The sequence below is a fragment of the Microcaecilia unicolor genome, chromosome 5 (assembly GCF_901765095.1).
Source record: "Microcaecilia unicolor chromosome 5, aMicUni1.1, whole genome shotgun sequence".
Classification (NCBI taxonomy): Eukaryota; Metazoa; Chordata; class Amphibia; order Gymnophiona; family Siphonopidae; genus Microcaecilia; species Microcaecilia unicolor.
In genome coordinates, this window is record NC_044035.1 from 211,582,779 (window position 1) to 211,609,767 (window position 26,989).

Here is a 26,989-nt window from a genome sequence, read left to right on the forward strand (position 1 = left end):
AAACTACTATCAAACCAAAACCTCAACCCATACATATACGCAGACGATGTAACGATCTACATCCCATTTAAACAAGATTTAAAGGAAATATCCAATGACATCAACCAAAGCCTACACATCATGCACACATGGGCGGACGCATTTCAACTGAAACTCAATGCAGAAAAAAAACAATGCCTAATACTAACCTTGCAACATAACACAAACAAATTCACCACCATTAACACACCAAAATTGAATCTTCCAATTTCGGACACCCTAAAAATTCTTGGCGTTACCATTGACTGACACCTAACACTTGAGAATCACGCAAAAAAACACTACCAAGATGTTCCACTCAATGTGGAAACTGAAAAGAGTAAGACCTTTCTTCCCAATAACTGTCTTCCGCAACCTGGTACAATCAATGGTACTCAGTCATCTAGATTACTGCAATGCACTGTACGCTGGCTGCAAAGAGCAAATAATCAAAAAACTTCAGACAGCTCAGAATACTGCAGCCAGACTCATATTCAGTAAATCAAAATATGAAAGTGCTAAACCCCTACGAGAAAAGCTGTATTGGCTCCCACTTAAAGAACGCATCACATTCAAAGTATGTACCCTAGTTCACAAAATCATCCACGGAGACGCCCCAGCCTACATGTCAGGCCTGATAGACCTACCAGTCAGGAATGCTAAAATATCATCCCGAACATTCCTCAATCTTCACTTCCCCAACTGTAAAGGACTAAAATACAAATTAACGCATGCGTCAACCTTTTCCTACCTAAGCACACAATTCTGGAACGCACTGCCATGCAACCTAAAAACGCTCTATGAACTAACTTCCGCAAACTACTGAAGACCCATCTCTTTAACAAGGCATACCACAAAAACCAACAAATATGAACCTCAATACAACTATCCAGAAATGTCTTACAATATTAGCTTGTTAAACTACTAATTTGTTTCATCATTATCATGTTACCAAGATCCTTCTATAATACTAATTGTATATCTTCTTACATGCTTCCACTATTCACGATGATTGTAAGCCACATTGAGCCTGCAAAGAGGTGGGAAAATGTGGGATACAAATGCAATAAATAAATAGCAGTTTGCAAGTCTCTGAAACAGTTTTTAGTGGGTGCAGTGCAGTTCAGACAGGTGGACCCAGGCCCATCCCCCCCTACCTATTACACTTGTGGTGGTAAATGGGAGCTCTCCAAAACCCACCCAAAACCCACTGTACCCACATGTAGGTGCCCCCCTTCACCCCTTAGGGCTATGGTAATGGTGTAGAGCTGTGGGGAGTGGGTTTTGGGGGGCTAAACAACCAAGGGAAGGGAGCTATGCACCTGGGAGCTATTTTTATTTTATTTTTTTAATTTTTATAAGTGCCCCCTAGGGTGCCCAGTTGGTGTCCTGGCATGTGAGGGGGGCCAGTGCACTACAAATGCTGGCTCCTCCCACGACCAAATGCCTTGGATTTGGCCAGGTTTGAGATCGCCGGCATTATTTTCCATTATGGCCGAAAACAAATGCCGGCCATCTCAAACCCGGCGAACTCTGACATTTGGCCGGGCCCAACCGTATTAGCGAAGAAAAAGATGGCCGGCCATCTTTTTCGAAAATACAATTGGCTCCGCCCACTTATGGCACTGGCCCCGGAGATGGCCGCCCATAGAGATGGCCAGCGCCATTCAATTATGCCCCTCCATGTCTCCTCTTTGGGCTAGATGAACTTAAGCGAGGACGTTCAGGATACCCTGAGCACAGCACTTACTTTATACTTACTAATAATGTAATTCCACTGAGATTTCATCATTGGTACCTAAGAGATACGACAAAGGATCTGGACTTCAAGAAGATTGCACAGATGTGGGCGGAGGAATTGCAGGTGGACTTGGTGGAGGATCTGTTTAGACAGCACGTTTTAAATCTGCAGCGGCGTTCACCTTTTTTGCGTTACTGGGAATTACAGTATAAATTTGCATTACGTTTATATATCTCTTCAAGAAGAGCTTATAGGGCAGCGATGGGCTCCACTGGGGCCTGCTCCAAGTGTTCACAAGAACTAGCAACACAGGGGCACATGTTTTGGATGTGCCCTGCAATCAAACAATTTTGGACACAAGTACTAGACACAGCACAGCTATTGGAAACGCAGAGTGGGGTTACACCCGTTATTACTTTTTGATGTATTCCAGTATGCGAAACCATCACCTCCAGATTTTAAGCTGTTCATGCAAAAAGTTATCTTGATGGGGAAAAAGACGATATTGTTGTGCTGGAGACAAATGCCCCATCAATTGGAATATGGCGCACACAAATGATTGAACTCCTAAAAATGCTGTGGTGTTAAAGACATTCTGAAGAAGGTAAACGGTTCCAGAGGATTTGGGAACACTTTTGGACTACCCTTCAGCCAGTAGCACAAAGTAGACTTCTTAACTAGAGTTTAGCTTCCTCATGGAGTGTCTGGATTGGTAAGGAAGAAGGGAGGGGGAGGGGGGAGGAAAGGGGGTTCAAGGGACCGTGGGGTATAGTTTCTTGCTTTTGGTTGTGTGTTTAAATCCAGTGCTTTTTTTGTAGAAAAAAAGGTGCTGGTAATCATTATGGGTGGGGTCACCACATATGGCTCCATCCCTATGATAGCCACACCCCTTACACCAGCCATGGCACATATAAACAGACATCATTGAAAATATTATACTAGTATAGAGAAAAAAATGTGATTTTTGTTCATTATAAATCATTTCTGTAAGCTGTTACAGCTCCAGTATACCCAGTGCAAAATAAGACAGCCGATGTAAATTCTCAAATTGGACATATTCCAAAAGCTAAAATGAAAATAAAATGATTTTTTTCTACCTTTGTTGTCTGGTGACTGTTTTTCTATCCATATTGTCCCAGTCTCTGATTCTGCTGCTATCTGTTCTCTTAACTCCGTTTCCAGGGCTTCCTTTCCATTTCTTAAATTTTCCTCCGTTCATTTCTTGCCCTACATCCATAAGTAAAAGCTGTGTCCTCCTCAGTGGAACTGACTGGAGGAGGTATAACGTAGATCCAGCTTTTGCCTATTTTCTCCATCCATGTAGAGTTTTTCTCCTCTCTTTCCTTTCCCTCATCTCCATCCATGTGAATCTTCTTTTTTATTTCCTCACCTCCATCCATGTCCAGCACTTCTCCTCTCCTCCATCCAAGTCCAGCATTTCTCCTCTCTCCCCCCAAACCCCTCCATCCATCCATGTCCAGCAATTCTCTTCTATCTCCTGTCCTCTCCATCCATTTCCAGCATTTCTCCTCTCTCCCCTGCCCTCCCCTCCCATGTCCAGCATGTCTCCTCTCTCCCCTGCCCTCCCCTCCCATGTCCAGCGATTCTCCTCTGTCCCGTTCCTCCCCTCCCATCCATGTCCAGTGATTCTCCTCTCTTCCCTTCCCTGCCCTCCCCTCCCATCCATGTCTAACGATTCTCCTCTCTCCCCTGCCCTCCCCTCCCATCCATGTCTAGCAATTCTCCTCTCTCCCCTGCCCTCCCCTCCCATCCATGCCCAGCAATTCTCCTCTCTCTCGCTGCCCTCCCATCCATGTCCAGCAATTCTCCTCTCTCCTCTGCCCTCCCCTCCCTTCCATGTCCAGCGATTCTCCTCTCTCCCCTCCCATCCATAGGCGGTCGGTGGCCCAACTGTTTGGTGAGGCTAAAGGATGGGGAGTTAGGGGTGGGGCCAGGGGTGGAGCTTAAATCCATAATTGTCTGATAACACACAGAAAAAATAAATAAAAATAAGTCAATTAATACCTTTTATTAAATTTAGATATTAGATATGTATCTTATGTCAAAGAATAAAGTGGTTGCTCAAAGCATATTCTAACCACAATCGCTCAACTGCAAAACACTATGCACAATTTTGTGCAAAAGCATACTCAGAACCTTATTGTACCATAAATATTACACTGGCAGAACCTAATACACCAATATACTACCCATACGGAAAATGCAGACCGTCAACAATATGAAACAAGGGATCGTATCATCACAATTCTCATGTACAGCCACAAAACACCCTAATTCATGTTTAATGTGGGATAAAATGCCATAAATAAATATAAACTTTTAATGTTGAGCACCTGATTCTCAAAGTGGACATATTCCAAACACTATAATGAAAATAAAATGATCTTTTCTACCTTTGTTGTCTGGTGACTTTTTCTGATCATGCTGGCCCAGTATCCGATTCTGCTGCTATCTGTCCTCAGTGCAGGTCAGGAAGTCATCCTCGTTAAATATCTCCTTGGCAACCCAGGACACCTCCAGCCAACCCCCCCCCCCTGCTGTCCCAGCGGTAAGGTAAACAAATTAAACCATAAACCAATTTCTACAACTGGTTACACAAGGCTAGAGGGCTTTCACTGCAGCTCCTGCTGTGAGGATGGAGGTAAATCAACAATTTAAAGCCCTCAGAGCAGCGGGACTCCACAGCTGATCCATCCTGCTGCAGCAGGGGAGGCTTAGCCTCTCCAAACCTCTTATACCGGGTGCCTATGCTCCCATCCGTGTCCAGCGATTCTCCTCTCTCCCCTGCCGTCCCCTCCCATCCATGTCCAGCGATTCTCCTCTCTCCCCTGCCCTCCCCTCCATGTCCAGCGATTCTCCTCTCTCCCCTCCCCTCCATGTCCAGCGATTTTCCTCTCTCCCCTCCCCTCCATGTCCAACGATTCTCCTCCTCTCTCCCCTGCCCTCCCGTCCCATCCCATCCATGCCCAGCAATTCTCCTCTCTCCCCCTGCCCTCCCCTTACATCGATGTGCAGCGATTCTCCTCTCTCCCCTGCCCTCCCCTTCTATCGATTCGTTCCCCAGCCCGTCCTTCTTCTCCCCTGCCTGCTATGAAGCAATAAAGAAAGGCTGCAGGCAGCGATTGAGAGAGGCTGACAGCGTCGGAGCTTCCCACTGCGAGTCCCGCCTACTTTGTTTCAACTTCCTGTTTCTGCATAGGCGGGACTCGCAGAGGGAAGGTAAAATTATGTATCATACCTGATAATTTTCTTTCCATTAATCATAGCTGATCAATCCATAGACTGGTGGGTTGTGTCCATCTAGTGGAGATAGAGAGCAAACTTTGCCTCCCTATATGTGGTCATGTGCTGCCGGAAACTCCTCAGTATGTCGATATCAAAGCTCCATCCGCAGGACTCAGCACTTAGAGAATTACACCCACAAAGGGACACTCTGCCCAGCTCACCACCGCCGAAACGGGGGAGGGGAATTAACCCAGCTCATCCCCACACAAGTGGGGGAGGGGAATCCATCCAGCTCATCCCCGCGGAGCGGGGGAGGGACACCACACCCGCCGATGCGGGGGGATCTGGCTTATCCTGCAACCGCGGGAGGAGCTGACTGACCCTAACACCGCCGAAGCGGGAGGGGTACAAAGCTGTCCTACAGCCGCACGAAGCGGGAGGGAGTGCCGGCAGAATTTAAGTCTCAATCCAGCCCCGTAAAACGGAGGGGAGAGGAATGCAGCAGCTCACTGTAACACAAACTCGTCTCAACTCTTGAAGAATCCAAGTGAAAAAACTTGAACACGAAGTCCTCCTGAAGTAACTGAAGACTAAACTTGAACCTAAAATTCAACCAGAATATAAACAGTACAGATATCTGGGAGGGGCTATGGATTGATCAGCTATGATTAATGGAAAGAAAATTATCAGGTATGATACATAATTTTACCTTCCATATCATCATGCTGATCAATCCATAGACTGGTGGGATGTACCGAAGCAGTACTCACCCAGGGCGGGACATTGAAATCCCTGAACTCAACACTGAAGCTCCAAACTGGGCCTCCGCCCGAGCAGCCACAGTCAAGCGGTAATGTCTGGAGAAGGTATGGGCCGACGCCCAAGTTGCCGCCTTGCAAATCTCTTCCAAGGAGACGGACCCGGCCTCTGCCATCGAGGCCGCCTGAGCTCTAGTGGAGTGGGCCTTCAACTGAATAGGCGGCACCTTCCCCGCGGCCACATAAGCCGCTGCAATGGCTTCCTTGACCCAGCTTGCCACTGTAGGCTTAGCAGCCTGCAGACCCTTACGAGGACCTGCAAACAGGACAAACAGATGATCCGACTTCCGGAAATCATTGGTCACTTCCAAGTATCTGATGATGACCCGTCTCACATCCAGATATTTGAGAGCAGAATACTCTTCTGGGTAGTCCTCCCTACGAAAGGAAGGGAGACAGAGCTGCTGACTCACATGGAAGCGAGAAACAATCTTGGGTAGGAAGGAAGGCAATGTGCGAATAGTCACTCCTGCCTCAGTGAACTGCAGAAAAAAGCTCTCGACAAGAGAGTGCCTGGAGCTCGGAAACTCTTCTGGCTGAAGTGATAGCCACCAAAAAGACTGCTTTCAACGTCAGGTCTTTCAGAGATGCCCTCGACAAGGGTTCAAAAGGCGGCTTTGTAAGGCTCTTAGCACCAGGTTGAGATTCCACGCAGGCACCACTGAGTGCAGAGGAGGGCGCAGGTGATTAACTCCCTTTAGGAAACGCACCACATCTGGCTGCAAAGCCAGGGAAGCACCCTTCAGACGGCCCCTGAAGCAAGTCAGGGCCGCTACCTGGACTTTCAGGGAACTGAGCGACAGGCCTTTCTCCAGACCTTCTTGCAGGAATGCCAGCACTGAAGAAATTGGAGCAGTAAATGGAGAAAGTGAACCTGCTTCACACCACGCTGCAAAGGTACGCCAAACCCTGGCGTAAGCAGTAGAAGTAGAGCGCTTCCTCGCTCTCAGCAGAGTGGCGATGACCTTGTCTGAGAAGCCCTTCTTCCTCAGACTCTGCCGCTCAATAGCCAGGCTGTAAGACCAAAGGGGGAGGGATCCTCCATCACCACGGGACCCTGATGTAACAGGCCCTGCTCCACTGGCAGTCGCAGAGGTTCGTCCACTGAGAGCCTGATCAAGTCCGCATACCAGGGACGTCTGGGCCAATCCGGACCCACCAGGATTATCCGGCCCAGATGCTTTGCCACCCGGTCTAGCACCCTGCCCAACATGGGCCAGGGCGGGAACACATAGAGAAGCTCTTGTGTCGGCCACTGTTGGAGAAGAGCATCTACTCCCAGGGATCGAGGGTCCCGTCCTCTGCTGAAAAAGCGCGGCACTTGGCAATTGGCCGATGACGCCATCAGATCTAGGCTCGGCTGGCCCCAGTGCTTCGTGATGTCCAAGAACGCCTGAACAGATAGCTGCCACTCTCCGGGCTCCAAGGTATGGCGACTGAGAAAGTCCGCCTTGACATTCATGACTCCGGCAATGTGGGCCGCTGACAGCTGTTCCAGGTTCGCTTCCGCCCACTGGCATAGATTCATGGCCTCCTTGGCTAGAGGGGCGCTCTTGGTACCTCCCTGGCAGTTGACATAGGCCACAGCCGTGGCATTGTCCGACAGGACCCGTACAGGCTTCAACGCCAGTACCGGGATGAACTCCAAAAGCGCCAACCGAATGGCTCTGAGTTCCAGGAGGTTGATAGACCACTTTACCTCTGCAGGAGACCAGAGCCCCTGCGCTGTCCTTCCCAAGCAGTGGGCTCCCCAGCCCGACAAAGAGGCGTCCGTCATGACGACAATCCACTCCGGGGTCACCAGAGGCATTCCTGCAGACAACTTGTCTGTCTGCGTCCACCAGCTCAGCGACTTGCGCACTGCTGGGTCCAAGGGAAGGCGCACAGCATAATCCTCCGACATCGGAGTCCAGCGCTGCAGCAGAGAGTGTTGTAGTGGTCTCATATGAGCCCTGGCCCAGGGCACTACTTCCATCGTGGCCATCATAGAGCCCAACAGCTGCACACAGTCCCAAGCCCGAAGAGGAGAGGCTACTAGGAACTGGTCCATCTGAGCCTGAAGCTTGACAATCCGATTGTCTGGCAGGAACACTCTGCCCACTTGGGTGTCGAATCGAACTCCCAGATACTCCAGGGACTGAGTTGGGCGCAGCTGGCTTTCCTCCCAGTTGATGATCCACCCCAGGGAGCTCAAAAGAGCAACCACCCGGTTCACAGCTTTGCCACACTCTGCATAAGAGGGGGCTCGGATCAACCAGTCGTCCAGATAAGGATGGACTTGTACTCCTTCCTTCCTCAGGAAGGCCGCGATGACCACCATTACTTTGGAGAAGGTCCGCGGAGCAGTAGCCAACCCGAACGGGAGGGCTCTGAACTGGAAGTGTCGGCCCAGTACTGCAAAACGCAGAAAGCGTTGATGAGGAGGCCAGATGGGAATATGCAAGTACGCTTCCTTGATGTCCAAGGATGCCAGGAACTCTCCGGCCTGCACTGCCGCTATAACAGAGCGGAGGGTCTCCATGCGAAAGAGCCTGATTGACCCCTTGAGGTCGAGGATAGGCCGAACAGAACCTCCTTTCTTTGGTACCACAAAGTAAATGGAGTAACGTCCCTTGCCAAGCTGATTTTCTGGCACCGGAACGACCGCACCCAGGCGGATCAGATTGTCCAAGGTCTGCTGCACTGCCACAGCTTTGACCGGAGACTTGCAGGGAGAGAGTACAAACCCGTCTCTTAAGGGTCGGCAGAACTCTAGCTTGTAGCCGTCTCTGATGACTTCCAGCACTCAAGCGTCTGAAGTTATTGTGATCCACTCGCCCAGAAACGAGGACAGCCGTCCTCCAATCTGCACTGGGGCGTGGACCAAGGCCCCGTCATTGGGTACGAGACCCTAGGGGAGGACCGGAGGGAGCACCTCCGGGACGGCGGTCTCTGCGAAAGGAATGCTGCTTGGGGGAGAATTTCCTCTTGAAGGAAGAGGGGGCAGAGGAGCCCGACCTGCCCGGGCGGTACCGACGGGCTTCCTGAAACCGTCCTCTGGAGGTACCGGGGCGAGCACTAGCCCGAGCCCTGACCTCTGGTAACCTCTTGCCCTTAGACGTGCCGAGATCGGTCACGATTTTGTCCAGCTCGACCCCAAAGAGCAGCTTGCCTTTAAAAGGCAATCTAGCCAGGCGGGATTTAGAGGCGTGGTCAGCAGACCTATGCTTCAGCCAAAGCCACCGCCGCACAGAGATTGTCTGAGCCATGCCTTTAGCTGAGGCCCTCAAGACATCATACAGCAAGTCTGCCAAATAGGCTAAGCCCGATTCCAGGGCCGGCCAATCAGCCCTCAAGGAATGATCCGAGGGGGAAGCCCGCTGCACCATAGTCAGGCACGCCCTGGCCACATAGGAGCCGCAAACTGAGGCCTGCAAACTTAAAGCAGCCGCCTCAAAGGACGACCTTAAGGCCGCCTCCAATCTTCTGTCTTGGGCGTCCTATAGGGCCGTGCCACCTTCCACCGGCAACGCCGTTTTCTTAGTCACCGCAGTGATTAAAGAAACCACGGTAGGCCACAGATAGGCCTCAGGTTCACTTTCAGGCAAAGGATAGAGGCGGGACATAGCCCTAACCACTTTAAGGCTCGCTTCCGGGACATCCCACTGAGCCGAAATTAAGGTGTGCATGGCATCATGCACGTGGAAGGTTCTATGCGGGCGCTTCGTCCCCAGCATAATGGCAGAGCCAACAGGGGCTGAGGGAGAGACGTCCTCCGGAGAGGAAATCTTCAAAATGCCCATGGCCTGCATTAACAGGTTGGGCAAATCCTCAGCTAAAGAGCCGCGCTGCAGAGGGGTCATCCGCTCCATCCGAGCGGGGATCCGTCTCCTCCAAGGAATCCGCAAAAGACCGTTGGGAGAACTCAGATACGCTGCCCTCATCTACATCGGAGGAGACAAAGTCCTCCAAGGCCTGGGAATCAACCCGAGGGCATTTACCTCTGGGGGCCTCAACCTCTTTACCAGACGAGGGAGCAGGGGCAGCGTTTTGCATAAGGAAGGCCTGATGCAGCAGCAAAACAAACTCGGGGGAGAAACCCCGCATACTGTGCACTTCCGCAGCCTGGGCTACAGCCCTAGACGCACCCTCAACCGGCGCTCGCAAGAGCGGGGGAGAGACATGCTGCGCATCCAAGATGGCGTCCGGCGCGACACTCCGCGAAGGAGCCGCGCGGGAAGAACGGCGCTTAACTTTAGCCGCTTTGTGCCATCGCCCAAATTAAGGGCGTTCATGGCATCAATGTCTCCCACCTCAAGGGCGGCCCAAGAAGAAGCCGTCCGAGCCGCGTGGCCGGCCAATATGGCGGAGGCGAGCCGCGGGGGATGGGCGTTTATGGCGGGAAAAACCGCCACACCGGAGGAAGGACCGGGACACTCATCGGTCACGAAACTGTCACCCAACAAGGGCGAATCAGACTTTAAGACCCCCGCATCCCCTCTGGAAGCGCACAAGCGATCCGGGGAGCGACTCTTTGCGCCCTCGCCCTCCGACGCCAAAGGCCACGTGGAGACCAATCGGGGAACCCCCTGCCCGCTATAAAAGGTAAAAATTACCTGCTGTCCGCTCCGAGCTGTAACGACCTGGTGTCCCAGTGAGTAGCTGCAATAAACGTTTAAATAAACGTCGAAATAAACGCCTTTAAGGACGTTCAAAATTTTTTTTTTTTTTTTAAACGGAGCCAGTGGGAGGGGGGAGAAAAGGAGGGACCTGGCGCCACCAGGTTTGCACTTGCTCAAGAAGAGCCCTCAACCCCAGGCACTCAACAAAACCTAAAAATTAGGCTTGGAGGCCTAGCCAGAGCTGCTGCTGTGTGTGACCACCACCTGCTGAGATAGAGAACATACTGGGGAGTTTCCGGCAGCACATGACCACATATAGGGAGGCAAAGTTTGCTCTCTATCTCCACCTGCTGGTAGATGGACACAACCCACCAGTCTATGGATTGATCAGCATGATGATATGGAAGCTCCGACGCTATCAGCCTCTCTCAATCGCTGCCTGCAGCCTTTCTTTATTGCTTCATAGCAGGCAGGGGAGAAGAAGGACGGGCTGGGGAACGAATCGATAAAAGGGGAGGGCAGGGGGAGAGAGGAGAATCGCTCATGCTGGACAGTAGGTGCAGGATTCGCCGGGAAAAAGATGCCAGTACGCCATACCTTTGCGTACCGGCACAAAAAAAAGCCCTGGTTTAATCTGATCAGAACATTGTATGATATATGTGACAAATAATAAAGATGATTTAAACATAAAATTGGGAATAAATTAAGCTAGAACAATAAGGGAAGAGGGAAAATTAAACCCAAATGTGGGTGCACAAAAATTGCCACAAAGGCAAAAAAAAAGCCCTCCTCGGACCAAGCTGTGAAAAGCAGCCACAAAACACAGACAGTCACCACGATAAAAAAAAAAAAAAGAACTGCAGTGGAGAGTGTGTCTCGTGCTCCACAGAGCTCTCTTCAGCTTGTCATAAGCTCCGGACCAGGCAACGCTGGATCACATTACCCATGTGTGAGAATACATAGGTCTGCTTGTCCTCAGAGAAATATCCTCGTCATTTGATTATGAGATACAGGCCCTATTGCGAGGTACCTCTACACACTACATCCAGTTTTTTGTTCCATGATGAAAACACAAAGCAACTTTCATACTAATAACTAAGGCCTTTAAGTTCAGGAAGGGAGACACAGCACCTTTAGCTTTTAAGGCAAGCAGATACCATACCACAGTGGACAACATTTGTTGGATGCATATACCTTTGAATAAAATGCCCGATTTCCTTGAGAAACCAAAGAACAGAACCTAAGAAAAGCTGTTGTGGCTGTGTCTTTTGCCTATCACTCAGCTCAGGTGTCTATAAGCAAACACAAATTATGCTACCAGCTGAAGCCCTTGTCTGCCATTCTCCTCCTCCTCCCCAAGCCTGCTGATAACATTATTACCATTAAAGAGTGATCATAAATCTCCAACCCTAGATTTGGCATAAGATTTTTGATGCAGAAGGTTAAGTTGAGTCAACATAACTGGGACAAAGATTCCCCAACACAACAGCCTACCGAGCTGAAATCACATCCTTGGTGACACGCTCACTGGCACCACTGTTCCTTCTAAGCTGAGTAGGAGTCCTCCAACTGCATTGCTGCCAGAGGTGGTTCAATATTGTGTTTTCTATTTCTAGGGACAGGCAGGTTCCCTGGAGTCCTGCAGAGCTTGCCTGTCCCTTGTTACTGAAAATGTTATAGTGAAACAGCACCACCCACTGCCAAGACTACAGGTGGAGGACTCCCGCTCAGCTAAGATGGAACAGTGCCTAGCACCCCTGACCCACCCAGTGCACCACAGCCAAGAAGAGAAGACAACGAACAAGGAGCAATTTTGGCACCCCTGCCTCCACTGCACCCTGTGCAGATGCACCACTCGCACAGGCCTTGGTATGGCCCTTACAATTAGGCTACAATTCTTTTTTTTTTAATAACACTTTGTGAAGTAGCTTCCAAGACAGGAACAAGCCAGTTCCAAACTTCTCCCTGATCCCTTTACCTTTTCCCCTAGAGAAAGGTTCTGCTGTACCTGAAGCTGAGAGTCCTGTGCAGCAAAGTACCACGTCCGGTTCACAAGCGACGCCTCCTTCCAGTCTGATAGAGGCAGGAAACTCAGGATGTGGCTGATTATCTAAAATGAGGACATCAATAAGTGTGAAAGCCAAATCAAAACTACTGTGACAAATACCAGGTACACAGCATCAGATATATCACACTTACATCCTCAAGAAATAACAGTTGCCCCCTTCCACCCCATCACAAAATAAGGCTTTCAAATACAGCAGAATTTGTATATAAACACTTTGGTTAATATTCAAAGCAAGTTATATGATTGGGGGGATCCACACTAAGCTAGTATTCTGTGTGGAACAGCCTTTATAGACTATTAGCTTAGATTGCATTTCACGCCTAACTTTGGGCACATGCATTTATGCCTGCCAAAGGCTGGTGTAAATGCCTGTGCCCAACAAATGGCTGATAGGCACGCAAATGCAGGTATTCTACAATGCTCTGCTTAAATTCCGAGAATGCCCCTGACCTACTCATGCTTCTTTCATGGCCATGTGCTCTTTGGAGTTGTGCACTATGAAAATTAAGTACACACGTTAAATTAGGGTATAGGGCAGATCTGCATGTAATTCCTTTATTTATAAGCGCAATGCAAAAGGAACAGACTCAACATAGAGCAACTGTACAGCCATAAAACACTTGCATAGGTAACAAAGTACTTGACTGTCAAAATGGGCATAACAACAATAGCAAACATCATCAAAAATAATATAAAATATTAAAAATATAAAAAAATACAATAAAATCATATAATATAAAAAAAAGAATTTGCTGAATACATTGTGTGAAGTCCTTAAGCACTGCATTTTCATATAAAGGACTACTTACCCAGCATGCAAACTTGCTTCCACATACACCCTGCAGAACTGCAATCACAATCACACCTGAACACACATTCCTCCCCAAGCTAGTATCATCCTTAGCTCCCTCTCCATATCCCCTCATCCCCCTCTTTCATCCAGTCAATCCCCCCCATACACTGGAAGAGTCCAGTGAGCTATGGACCAATTGCCCTGAGATGAACCCTCTGTTACCCTGGTTCTTTCTCCATCCATAGGCCTATTTAGGAAGGAGCACACTGCAAAAATGTCCGCCAGTAAAGGACATATTGGAGTTCTTATAAATGGCCACCTCATAATTCGCAACAGCACGCATACTGTGTACCCATTCCAAAAAATCTGGGCCTTCTTCAGAGGTCCAAGAGGCCAATATAGATTTTTTTTTACTATGAGAAATGCATGGTATAAGAATCTCCTCCCCGTCAATGACACATGTTGTCCCAAAAGGGTGATTTAATCTCCAAGAAGGAGAGTGGCATAATCCCATTCAAAGGATCTGCGGAAAATTTGCATGATAACTTCCAGGACCTTATTCCGTATTGTTAATTTATGACACTCTAAAAAGGAATGTACATAAGTGCCTTGTACAGACTTGCATTCAACACAAAGACAATCTTCCCAAAGTCCAAAGCTCATCCCCTGATCTCTTATGATGTATGCTTTATGTAATAGTTTATATTGGGTTTCCTGCAGATCCATAGATTTAACCATAGAAAATAAGGTATCAAAATATTCTAAAAAGTGTGGTGTTGTATATGGGGGGGGGGGGGGGGAGGAATCTGCATTCCCTACTAATTCCAAAAAAGGAGATGCCTGAGGATTTTTTTCCCTGTTTATTTCACCAACATTTCCAGGCTAGTCTTATGGGCCTAAGAAACCTCTGTTTCTGAGAGGTCCCTCGATCTCCCACCCTATATAAAAGATTAAAAAAATGATATAGAGAGGGCCACATCCTCATTCATCCCCGAGGAAAAAAATTTTCATGATCTATATATCCCTCATTAGTCCACCTACGTAACGCTGCCACATTATATAATCGAATATCAGGGACACTCAACCCCCCTTCCGAGTGTGACAATATTAGCTTCTTAAAAATAATTCAGGGGGGCTCTTGCTCTCCATATAAATCTAGTGAGGGCTGATCTCAGGGTAGAGACATCCTTACCTAATCTCCAAATAGGAATAGTTTGTATGGGATATAACAACTTGGGGATCATTACCATTTTCACTAAAGCTATTCTTCCCATCAGCGACAATGGGAGATTATGCCATTTCTGGCAGGTGTTTGATTTTGTCAATATTATTAAGAACATTGGTCTTGTACATTACTCTACTGCTGTACTCAGGAAAATTCCCAAGTATCACATGGGCGATTTGGTTAGGGTAATCTCTAGACTCCTATGCCAAGATCCCTGATCCTCTTTAGACAACAGCAGCAATTCAGGTTTTGCACAATTAACAAAGGCCAGAGATGAGGCCAAACTGTTTAATAATCTTCAAGGCATGGTTCAGGTGAGTTGGAGCATGGCCCAGATATAGCAAGATATCTGCAAACATAATCAACACTCCTCCCCCCACCCCCAACTCTATTGCCCCCGAGATGTGGTGACTGATTTTAGAAGCCAATGGTTCTATTGCAAGCAGGAAGAGCAGAGGTGATAAAGGGCACCCCTGCCTCGTTCCTCGATCCAGGTCAAAGGGGTCCGACAGCCGGCCATTGACCATCAATCTCTGGCCCTAGGGTTTTGGTAGAGCACCTGAATCCAACTGGTAAATAGACCACTTAGCCCATATTTTTCTAAGACCCAAAAAAGATATTGCCAAGATAGGCTATCAAAGGCTTTTTCCATATCTAAGCCTGCCATTGCGAAATATCTCCTCTCCCTCCATGCTCATGAATAGCTACCATCACCTTAGAGATTCATAGAAGCATATCTCACAGGAACAAACCCAGCCTGATCTGGATGGATGATGTCTAGAAGGAAACTATTTAGGCGTCAAGCCAGAATGGCTGCTAACAACTTCTGGTCTCGATTTAACAAAGATATGAGGCAATATGCTGCTACCTGCTCTGGGTCTTTTCTTGGTTTGGGCAGAAGAAATCACATTAGCTAAATTAGAGGATCCTCCCCCAAAAGACACCTCCTCCCCTAAGATTCTATAACATTCCAGTCTGAAGCCATCTGGGCCTGGTACTTTGGCTAATTTTAGTAATTTTATACCCTCTAGAAATTCACCTGCTTTGATTGGAGCACTAAGCCATTGTATCGGTTCTAAAGTAAACTGGGGAATCTGGAGATCATGAAAAAAAGTTGCCGTACCTCCTCCTGCGGAGGACGCAGAGCATAATATTTGATTAACTGTTCCATGATTTAATGTTCCTGCTTATATTTGCTGAGCGTCCCTAATGGAAGTCACCAGTTGTTTATACCTGACCAGTCTAACGAGGTTTGCAAATATTTTCCTTGTCTTACCCCATCTATATAATTTATATTTTTGGTAATATAGGTTATGTTCCGCTTTTTTAGTTACAATATTATCTATAGCCCATCACACTTCTGTCAAACTATCTTTGTCTTATACACTAAGACAAGCAATAAGCTGTCGTCGCAGCACTGAGTTCCTGTGTGAGGGTCATCAATACTTGGGCCAGTTTTTTGTGGTTCCAAGCTGCATAAGGTATAATATGCCCCCTCATGACAACTTTTCCCGCCTTCTAGAATACTATGGGTTGATATCTTCCGTAGCAATATGGAGTTTGTAACTTTCTCACTGGGCTTGTAAAAATGTATGAAATTCCATATAGCCCCAATGGCAATTTCCAATCAGCTTCCATATATACCATACACATCTACCTCATCCGACCACATTATAACCTTGTATTTGTTATCAACCGACTTGGCGATCGCCTTGACAGCACTATGTAAGCCACATTGAGCCTGCAAATAGGTGGGAAAATGTGGGGTCCAAATGTAACAAATAAATAAATAAAAATAAATAAATATGTAGCATGTAAGGATAAAAACACTGGGGTATGATCTGATAATATTGGGGATTTAATGAATACGTCATCCACCCGGTGAAAAAGTTTATTACCCAAAAGGAAATGGTCTAATCTGGTGCATACTCCATGTGCATTAGAATAGAAAGTAAAGTCTGAATCATTAGGATGTAGCATTCACCAAATGTCCATTAAACCCAATTGCTGCATCATGAAATTTACTCCCTTACTATGGTGTCTTTTTAGTCTTGACGTAGGTGGTTTACAATCAAGTAATGGATTAGCTGTAATATTAAAGTCATAGCCCACCACTAAAGTATAATCTGGAAATTGTGTCAAATGGGCTATCAGATCTGAAAATAATTTACGTTTGTACACATTTGGAGTGTACACATGTAAAATAGATATTTAGAACCCCTGAGTTCTCCTAGCACTATGATAAAGCGGCCATCCTTATCTGAAATTTCATGTGCAATTTGAATGGCAGTTGTTTGTGAAATAGGATAGCCACCTCTCGCTGTCTCCCACTAAAGGAGGCGTAAAAAACTTCTTTAAATTGTGTTTTTCTTTAATATTATTGTTTGATGATAAATCTTTGAATAGTGCCTTGCCTCAATTGTGGACTTGAGATGTAACTGTCACGGATAGATATATTTTGCTAGTAACTATTTCTTTAAGATGGTGACATTACTCTTTCTGTACAAGAAGTTTCTTGTTAATTATTTTGACATTAATAAATATTAAAAAAAAAAAAAAACAACAACTTCCCCCACTCAATTTCTTCAGAGTTTCTTGTGTTCCTGAGCTGGCAAGTTAGTGTCTTGAAGAAATGCAATGTCTACCTTAGCCTGTTGAAATGCAGTTAATATCTTTTCCTCTTAATGGGTGTGTATATACCATCAATATTGATGGCTCCCAGCTTTAATGTAATCAAAGTGGAGTTGTGTATGTGAAAATAATATCCAAGCCTGTACTTTTTCAGAATCTGGGAGGCCTCCCAACTAAGCCCCAGAACCCAAAGATTGAGTTGGTTCCTGAATACCCAAGAACCGGAATCTCTCCCTCTCACCATACAAACACATATCCCTCCCTCACAATCACTCCCCTTTCCCTAATTCTCCTTTCACTACCCCCCTCCTCATCCCTCCCTTTTCCAAAGCAACCCCCCCCCCCCTCTGAACAAATGTTACCTCTCAACCTTCACTCCTACGGGGTGGAGCCCCCGCTCCTTCCCCTCTTTTAATCTTACTCCAGGATGCTATCTTAACTCATAATTCATCAGCTAAATGTCTCCACCATCCACTCTCTCTGCTAACAATTAACCGTTCATGCTCAATGCCCTTCCCTCCTCCCAGTGCTGCACCCATCTCCCGAGCTTAAAATAAAAACCCAACTCTCAATCCATTCTCTAGATAAAGGGTAACAACAAAAAACTGTACAGGATCAGGGGCACTGAGGGGGGTGGAACAATAGCAGCAGCAGCAGTCAGACACCAAGACTGCAATTAACCAGCCTATCCATGGCCCTCCCACGAGCTCCCCATCTGCCCATAGTGTCCTCCTGTTCTCCCAAGGCAGTTCTCTCTCTAATAATGTTGAACATAAATATCCAAAAAAGTGAGACAGCGAGTACATTCCCACTGACTCTCCAACCCTTAAATCAAGCTTGGGTCTCTCAATAAGTCATTTACCAAAACCTGAGCCAGTCGCTGTTAGTCATGTCTCTAAGCAATATGAAAGCAAACATGTCGTATAGCTCGCGAGCATGCCTATTTCTTCCACCATCTTGAATTGTCTTTTGGCCGCTGGCTGGGGTTCCCGAATTCCACCACAGCTTACCATAAATAGTAACAAAACAATATCTCCAGCTATCACCCAGAGTATGAGAACTTGTACTTTTTTTCAACTGTAAAGTACATATTAAACTTGGAGAACATTAAAGCCATCAACATAGGCACGGGCTTCTCATTTTGTGAGTAAAAGTAACAGATTTCCCCTCATGCCAAACTCTCTCTAGCTGGGTACACCAACGCAAATTTGATATCCTTACAATGTAGTTCTGAGCAAAATGGGGTGAACTCCTTACGTTGCCTCTGCTAGCAGAACAGGCACTGAATAACAAAGGGCTTTTCCTTGATATTTCAGTTTGCCAGCTTTTCGGTAGGCCTTTAAAATTAGTTCTTTTTCAGACCAATTGAGATATCTGGCTTATTGCTCTTTGAGTACCTTCCCTCCATGCCCCGGATGTGGTGGGCCCTTTCACAACAGTATTCCATTTCCGCCTTCTGGAGACCTAGTTGGCTCGGCAGCCAGTTTGAAAATATACTATAAAAGATCTTTGGAAGATCTTCAGGCAAGCCCACAATACATAGATTATTTCAACAACTCCTATTCTCCTGATCATCCAACAAGTCCTTCAGTTTCAACGTCTCTTGTTGAATGGCTTCCAGTTGCTGGCCTATACGATGAAATTCGTCCTCTTGGGAGGACACCCTCTGCTCCACCTCGGTAAGTCGCTGATTTTTCAGAATTGAATCTTTCGTATTTCATCCTTTGCTGATTGTAATTTGTTGAGTTTATCCTCCAGCACGGCCATAACAGTTTCAGATATTTCTTGGATCCACTCCCCTGCTGTCCCTCCATCATCTTGGCTGCACTCACTTTGGGCTTAATACGAAGAGCGCACTGGGATTTTGCGGACATAGCAGGTTGGCCTGAGGCCTCCGATCAACAGATCTCTCACTCCAAAGTTTCTGGATCAAACCAAGCATAAAACAAAGCCTCCAGCATCAGATGTAGATTTATAGCTGATAATTTGGGGGTGATTCACGGGAGATCCTCCACTACGTGACCGCTCACCCAGCTGTCATCACGTGACCCCTGCATGTAATTCCTGACTGCCAATTAACTGCTTGTTAACACCAATTATTGATTGTTATCAATTATCCAATTACAATGCATGTGGTTCTTGGATCCATGTGGAAAAAAAATCATTGAGCACCCAAGTCTGGGCGACCTATACAGAATTCCCCTATTACTGGCAGCTGTTCAACATATAACATGCCTATCTGTAGATTTTCAGCTGCTATATAAATAGTATCAGGCTGAAAATCTGTATAATCTGCAAAATATTAACCACAAAGGGACAAGAGGGTGGGCTACAAAAAGTTTGGATAGGATCAATATTCACCTACCATCTGGATAGATTATAAAAATTTAGTTTTAGCCTGCTAAATTGCAAATAGCAGTGGTGGTTGTAACCACAGAATACATATATTCAATGGCACTAAATATATGTTTTAATTTAAACTTCAAAGTTTAAAGTTCAAAGTCTGACTTCGGACGTTTTTCACTAAACGTCCCAAATCAAAGGACCATAATAAAAAAAAAACATATAAACGTTTCCCTAGGCACGGAAATTGCAAAAATAGACATATGGAAATAAAACGTCTATAACCAGCGGCGGAAAAAAATGTCCTCAGTGTTTGAAAATACACAGCATAGAACATCCATTATCACTAGGTGTCCCCACATTTACATAAAACATGCGCGGTCACAGCAGGACATCCCCTCCACATGCAAGATGTTCACATATAGCATTGCACGTGGAGGAACGTTCATTGATGTAGCAGGATGTCCCTAAGGGAACAGCCTAATTATTCTCACCAGGAGACCCAGCTCCTGGTCCAATTTTGCCTAAGGTATAAAAGGCATCTCGAAGAGGCAACACCACCTGTCCTCCTGGAATGTGTCCATCGGGGCCTGGTCTCACATTAGAGACACCCTGGAAAGTAAGTGTCCAGCAATGCCTGCTCCCCCCTCCCCAATCAAAGCACCAGTAATGTAAAAGCATTAGACATGGTTGCAGTATATGTAAGAGCTCCCTCACCAATCCAAGGTCTTACTGAAGTTCCTCATTCAAGAGTAAACATGGATATATATGTACACATCCATAAATATAGAATGGAAGGGCTATTTTTTTCTATTGCTGAAATCTGAATGTACATCGTATCCAATGCCCAGAAAGTAAGGGGGTCACCCCCTCAACCACCCATGCAGAGCTATCATGAGGGACCGCACAGACTTGCACCCCTTCCCTGGCCCAGATTATATAGTGATGGGAACAATGGCAACACCTCCCTGAAGTATATGCAGATGGCCAAAGGAACACCAGCTGTAGCTCACTGCCCATCCCCACATCCCTGCAATACTGCACATGCTGCACAGAAAGGCCACCATGCCACTCTCTGTCCCCATGTGGCCTAGTGGTTAGGGTGGTGGACTTTGGTCCTGGGGAACTGAGGAACTGAGTTCGATTCCCACTTCAGGCACAGGTAGCTCCTTGTGACTCTGGGCAAGTCACTTAACCCTCCATTGCCCCATGTAAGCCGCATTGAGCCTGCCATGAGTGGGAAAGCGAGGGGTACAAATGTAACAAAAAAATAAAAATATCACCTGTGCTTGTGTAATGCACCCCCCCCCCCCACACACACACACACCTGCCTGTTGATAACTGTCACCGCCAATCTGAAGAGCACTGTACAATTTGGCTTCCAAAATAATGATCTGTGAAGGCAAGAAGGCCCATTCCATGAACCCTGGTCTATGAACTTGTGTCTCGGTTTGGCATCTAAAAGGAGCTGACGTCCTTGAGGTGCCATTACCGACATGTCCGGAGGGACAACCTGGCGTGTGCAGTGGTGCCTCCAGGCCCCACATACATATCAAAACCAGAGCACCCTTATAACAACTCTGTCCCAAATCAAGGACTGAGGATGCAGCTACCCCTCCTTAGAGTGCGCCCACAAACCCCATAAGTGTTGCATCCAACCCACAACCTATGAGAGGACATAGAAAGAATGGGGGGGAAACCCTTTGTTCACCATCCACCAAACACCAATAACAAAGGGTTCTGTGTGGTACACACAACAACCTACTTAGTACAGTGCAGCAGCAACAGCAACGCAAATAAAAAAAACTTACTATAAAACATTCTCTGTGGTAGCTGAACCCACAACCCTGCCCTTGGAGTAGCCCCTCTAAATCACAGTGCTTCCAGGGTTTCCTGCTAAGTCATCTAATTGTTGCCACCAGGTAACACACAACACCTGCCCACAGCTGTCCCTGCCTCCCATCAGCCAGCTGCACCACTATGCAAGTCATGCAGGATGTCCTGATCTTAACAGGCAACTGTTTAAACACACAGGACACCCTCCAGCTGCTGACTAGCCCCAGGACCAGCCTGCCGGCCTCCCTCAGCAGCCTGTCATCCTCCTGCAGCAGCTCCAGGGCCAGCCTGCGAGCCTCCTGCAGAAGCCCCAGAGCCAGCATGCTGGCCCTCATCAAGGACAAACACAGTGAGAGCTGGTGGAAGTGGAGGCAGAGGACTTGGATTTTCACAGGCCACCAAGAACCCCTGGGAGGACATGCCCCCATTGGAGGAAGAGGAACATCAGCACTCCCCTCCGCTGGAAGCCACAGCTGGAGAGGTAATGGCTCCAGCCCCCCATCTGCAGTTCCTGCAGCAAATAGTTTCAACACAGACAGACATCCTGCAGGAGCTGCAGACCATGCGCCACATCCTGGCACAAATGTTGCCACTGCTCCAGGGATGCGTGCAGGTGCCCTCAATGACAACAGTGGATCATACCCCTTCCGCCAATGTTTGAGTTGTGTTTTGCTGGTTTTTGTTATGTTTATAACATGTTTTTTATAAAGTTTTGCATACAAATGTCTGTGTCTCTACTTTGTCCAATATGTGTGGATACTGTGGTGCACTGCTGTAGTCAGGTAGAGGGCCACAAGTACTGATTTGGGTCACAATTCGTCTACTTGATGCATGGTTGAGGGCCTGGAAAAACATGCCAACAGCTGCATCATACGTGCACATTTATATTTTACTGCAATGGTATACATGGGTGAGGAGGAAAAGGAAATCAACTCTGTGGGATATATATACATGAGTCAGGAGTCAAAAGAAATAGTTAGACACATGTTTATTTTATCACAATTGCAACCAGTCAGGTACTGAACAGCAGGGGAGCTTGCCCATAGGAGTAACTAGCCTCAATTAGGGATCAGCAGGGTACAGGCCAGGGGACTAGTGTAAGCACCAGGCTGAGAGCAGGAACTGTAATTGAAGACCTCTCCTCCCTGGAATATGCTGTTGGGCATGTGAGGAGCCCCACCTCTGGCCAGACTGGAATTGGTTTGCAGGATTGGAGAGAAGGCTCAAATGTGTACTATGGAGGATCATAGGAGTGCGTTCACTGCTCTGGAAATGACAATCAATACATACAATGCTCCTTCCCTCCCAAACCCTGGGAATGGGTGGGGCTCACCACACAAATAGGAATGGAGCCTACTAGGGTAACACATGAGGAGCAAATCCACCAGATGTGGATGCCCATGAAGCTGGTGAAGATAGATGTGAGATATAAATCTGAAGAAAGAGAGCCCTGGCCCAGTGGAGATGATGGTGCACAGATCCATTCCCAGGGCCTCTCCCCTCCAACCCCCCTTGCAGGCAGCCACAACTGGGTGTGTCTATTTGAGAACAAGACATTTGTACATAGGCTGGAAACAGTTTGTATCAATATCAACAGTCCACAATATCAGAGTCCACTGCTGTCCCTTCTGTTCCTGCTGACCAGCTCCAATGCTCTATCTTGTTCTGCATCCAAGTCTTGCAAAAGGCAAGGAGGCCTTGGTTAGCAGATACATAGGGCACAGCATGTCTCAGGGCTGCTTCTTAGTGGGATGAGAGGTCTGTGCTTACCTGCAGAATATGGCAAAAACAGTCCATCTGACTCGAGGATTCCTAGGTGCAGCTGGCTGATCTTGGAGGGGAGATAATGGAGAGCCCGAGTCAGGCATGGAAAGCTCAGAGCAGATGAAAAGCCACCACCCACTCTGAAACCATTATAAGAAAGAAGAGATCATCCCCCAAAACATCTACACGTGTTGCCCATAATCAAAACTGAACATATATATCGTTAGCTCTCCCCTAAAGATGTTTTCAGGTGTGGCCCATAATTGGAAAAGAACCCAATTTATCTTTGAAACGTTTAAGTGTAGCTGCAGCTGGGACGACTTCTTTTGCCAATATAAACGTCCATCTGGGGATTTTCAAACATCCACATGTCATTATTACAATGGCACCCAAACCCCAAGGCCAAAGCCGAAAGGGCAATTTCCACGATGGGGAGGTGGAATTCCTGGTGAACGAGATTAATGCCAGGCACCAAAATCTCTTTGCCCCCAAGGGCCAGAGATTGTCAGTGACTGTCAAGGGCAGAGAATGGGTAGCAATCTGCAACAGGCTAAATGCAATGTACCACATGAACCGTGAGGTGAAGGACTGCAAAACAAAAATGGCGCCAGCTAAAGCACCAGGTAAAGGCAAAGGCTGCAGAGAACCAGTCTGGGGTGGCGCCAGTCAATCTAAATGCTATGGGACGCATTGTCAATGGCCTCCTGCCCCAGGAGAGTATCCATAGTGTGGGGAGCCAGAATACCTCCAGCCAGGCCCAGGAGTCAGGTACGTTGGGGACATGACAGGTGTGCTGTCTTTGTTTCCGTTCCACTTTCTGTTCCAGCACAGTGCATGGGGCTTCTGTGATACCACTCCCATGTGCAGTCCAAGAGTCAGGAGTAGGTGGGGGGGGGGGGGGGGGGAGGGAGAAGGCACACCAGAGAACATGCTGGAATGAAGGGCAATGTGGCAACAATTGATCAGGGAATAAAGGGTGGTAGGCAGGTTGGGAGCCACTAACAAACTGAACAGATGGTGAACCCTTGTATATCTAATGGCTTAAGATCTTCTCTCCCCCCTCCACCTCCTGTACCCTTCACCAACCCATGCCTACTTCCTCTTTCCACACCTCTGTGTTCCTGTCATTGTGCCCTCCATGTCCTTCCCACAATCCTTTTTCACTACCCACCTGCCTGTGTGGCTGTGTCACATTGGTCTCTCAGGTACACAGTGAACCCTAACCCCTTGGCTCCAGCACTGTTGCATGTAGAGGCACACATCTTTGGGTTGTGAAACAATGGCATTCCTCATCATCTGTAGTCTTGCAGTGCACATGGAGTGGTCTGTACATCCCAAGCAGAAACATGGTGCACGTTAGATAATGCAACAAATCTTTATTCTACAGTTTCACTATGCAGGTGATGACACCAACTCTGATACCGAGGCAGGACCCAGTGGACTTTCTGATCATCTCTGTGGGCGGGACTCCTCTTCTTCACCATTTTCAGCCTGCTACTGCTGTCCCTCTTCTGGCAGTGCCTGACTTCTCAGAGCTAGGTTGAGCAGCAAGCAGCAGGCCATGAAAATCTTGGCTACCTTTTCTGACTTGTAGAGGAGCTCCCTTTCAGAATGATCCAGACATCAGAACCTATTCTTAAGTTATCCAAATGTCCACTCTATTATGCCATGTGTGGTCCGATGTCTACTGTTGTATTCCTCCTTCGCCACTGTTTTGGGGTGGACAATGGGGGTCAAGGGCCAGGTTCATTGGGGGTAACCTCTGGCACCTGTATGGGGAAGCAGAATGGGAGACAAGGGTGTGTATATAGCCTGCTCTGCTGACCTGGAGGGGGGAGGGATTGTGTGGTGTCCTAGAGGGAGGGATTGTGTAGATGGTTGGGGGAGGGGGAGGTTGGGAGATTCCTGCAGTACTTATCTAGGAGCCAACCGCCAGTGATCTTCCCTTGGTCAAACCTCCAGAAGATTCCAGAATGCTGGAGGATATGAGTCATGGGTTGAGCCAGGGTACCAAGCACACACGTCCACAATCTCTCTCTGGGCATCACACACAACTTGCATATTCATAGAGTGGTAGGATTTACGATTTCGGTAGGTGGCTTCGCTTGCCGGGGGAGGGGGGGGTGTCTTAGTGTGATGTGTGTTCCATCGATGTCTATGACGAAGAGGAACAAGTCAATAGCAAAAAAAACTCTGCCATTTTATGCAGGGCCTGGGGGTAGTAGGGAAGCTGATATAGTCGGAGGTTTGAGTGAGGAAGGCATCAAGGAACTGGGTAAGGAAGTTGGATATGGCAGACTGGGTGAGACCCACATTGACCCCTACCATCAGGGCCGTGCTGACACGGTAAGCCAGGTAAGCAACGCAGGGGGGCGCCGACCTCTAGAGGGCGCCACTCACTTGCAAAATCTTTTACCTGAAGTTGTGATTCTCCTCTCTCCCCTGCCCTTCCCGCATCAGGAAGTGAAGTAGCCCAGCAGTGCTGAGACAGACACACTGCTTCAAAGAGTACAACCAGCAGCTATTTATGGCTTTGGTGTGTGAACAAGTTTTATTCAGGGTGAGCTGGAACAACATTAAAATTAAAGAGAACAGGTTTGGAGGCAGGTGTGCAAGTGAGACTGGGGAGAAATAAAAAATAAATAGTGTAATTGTTATCTGTAAGTGGTTCAAAGTTTTTGTTTTTGTTTTCTGAGCATGTACACTGAGAGGAGGGCATGACTGCAATGATGTGTACATAATTATCATAGCTACAGCTAAAATCCATTTAATTGGCTGAGGTTCAAAGAGGAAGTTTAGCTGACGTATAGTGTAGAATAGCTGGTAAGTAAAAATCTGATTGCTTTTTTTGTGTGTTTGTTTTTATATAAAACATTCTGCTTGGATAGGGAGAGTTTGTGATATTTGAAAATACATTTTGCTTTAATGAAATTGCTAAACTTTAGAGTCAGAGACTTATCAATGAGGGATACATACAGTGGAAAGGAAGCCCTGGAAACAGAGTTAAGAGGACAGATACCAGCAACAGAATCAGATATTTTCATTTTAGTGTTTGGAATATGTCCACTTTGAGAATTTACATCTGCTATCTTATTTTGCAATGTATAGCAGTCTCCAAGAGACTGGGCTCCCAGTGAGCCAGGGAGGTCAGACTGTGTAAATGAGTGAAGAGACCCCCCCCCCCCCGTAACAAAGACAGGAACATGCATAATCAAAGCTTAGGTCTCTGCAGTTACAAGGGCTGGCCATTCCTAATTATACTAATAGTTTTTAATAGGCTAAGTCCCACTGAAAAGCCTCTTTATAAAGGCAGTGCTTTCTCTGGAGAGCAGTGTTAAGAAACAGCAGGAATTGTTTATTTTTTTAAACTGCTTTCCTGTGTAAGCTAATTTACAGTTTTCTAGTATATGCTTGACATTGAAGGGTGTGGTAGACCCTTTTGTCAGGTCTGGCTGGGCCTGTAGTTTTCAGTCTAAAGGAAAGACAGGTAGCAATGGAGAAACATCTAATGAAGAAGCGAGACGGGGGGGGGGGGGGGGCACCAACTGATAGTCTGCAGGGGGGCACCAGAGACCCTTGGCACGGCCCTGCCTACTATAGACTGGAATGTGCCTGTGTCTAGAAATGCAAGGGCGGCAATGACCTTGAGGTGGATTGAGATGGGATCGTTTGTGTGTGTCCTGGGCTGGAGAAGGGGTTGGAGCTGCTCAGAGGTGCTATATGGCAGGCTTATCAAAATGGAACCTATTCAGACATTGCTGGTAAGGTCCAGGAAATGGGGCCAGAATATTCTGGGATGGGGTATCTTCTGCAGAGCCTCCCCTCCAAACTCATCTTCCACCATAGCCAAACCCACCAGTGCATACATATCCCACCACCACAGGTGCAACCAACTTACTCCAAAC

At 47.2% G+C, this 26,989-nt stretch overlaps 1 protein-coding gene across 1 annotated transcript in view; it reads right to left on the minus strand.

Annotated features, from left to right (window-relative positions):
- The window catches only part of LRRC29 (leucine rich repeat containing 29), a 340,152-nt gene that overhangs the window by 227,979 nt on the left and 85,184 nt on the right, over nt 1-26,989 (minus strand). Inside the window, exon 2 of the mRNA XM_030203743.1 lies at nt 12,433-12,534. Within this exon, the coding sequence (XP_030059603.1) occupies nt 12,433-12,534 (102 nt within the window). The remainder of the gene's footprint in view (nt 1-12,432; nt 12,535-26,989) is intronic.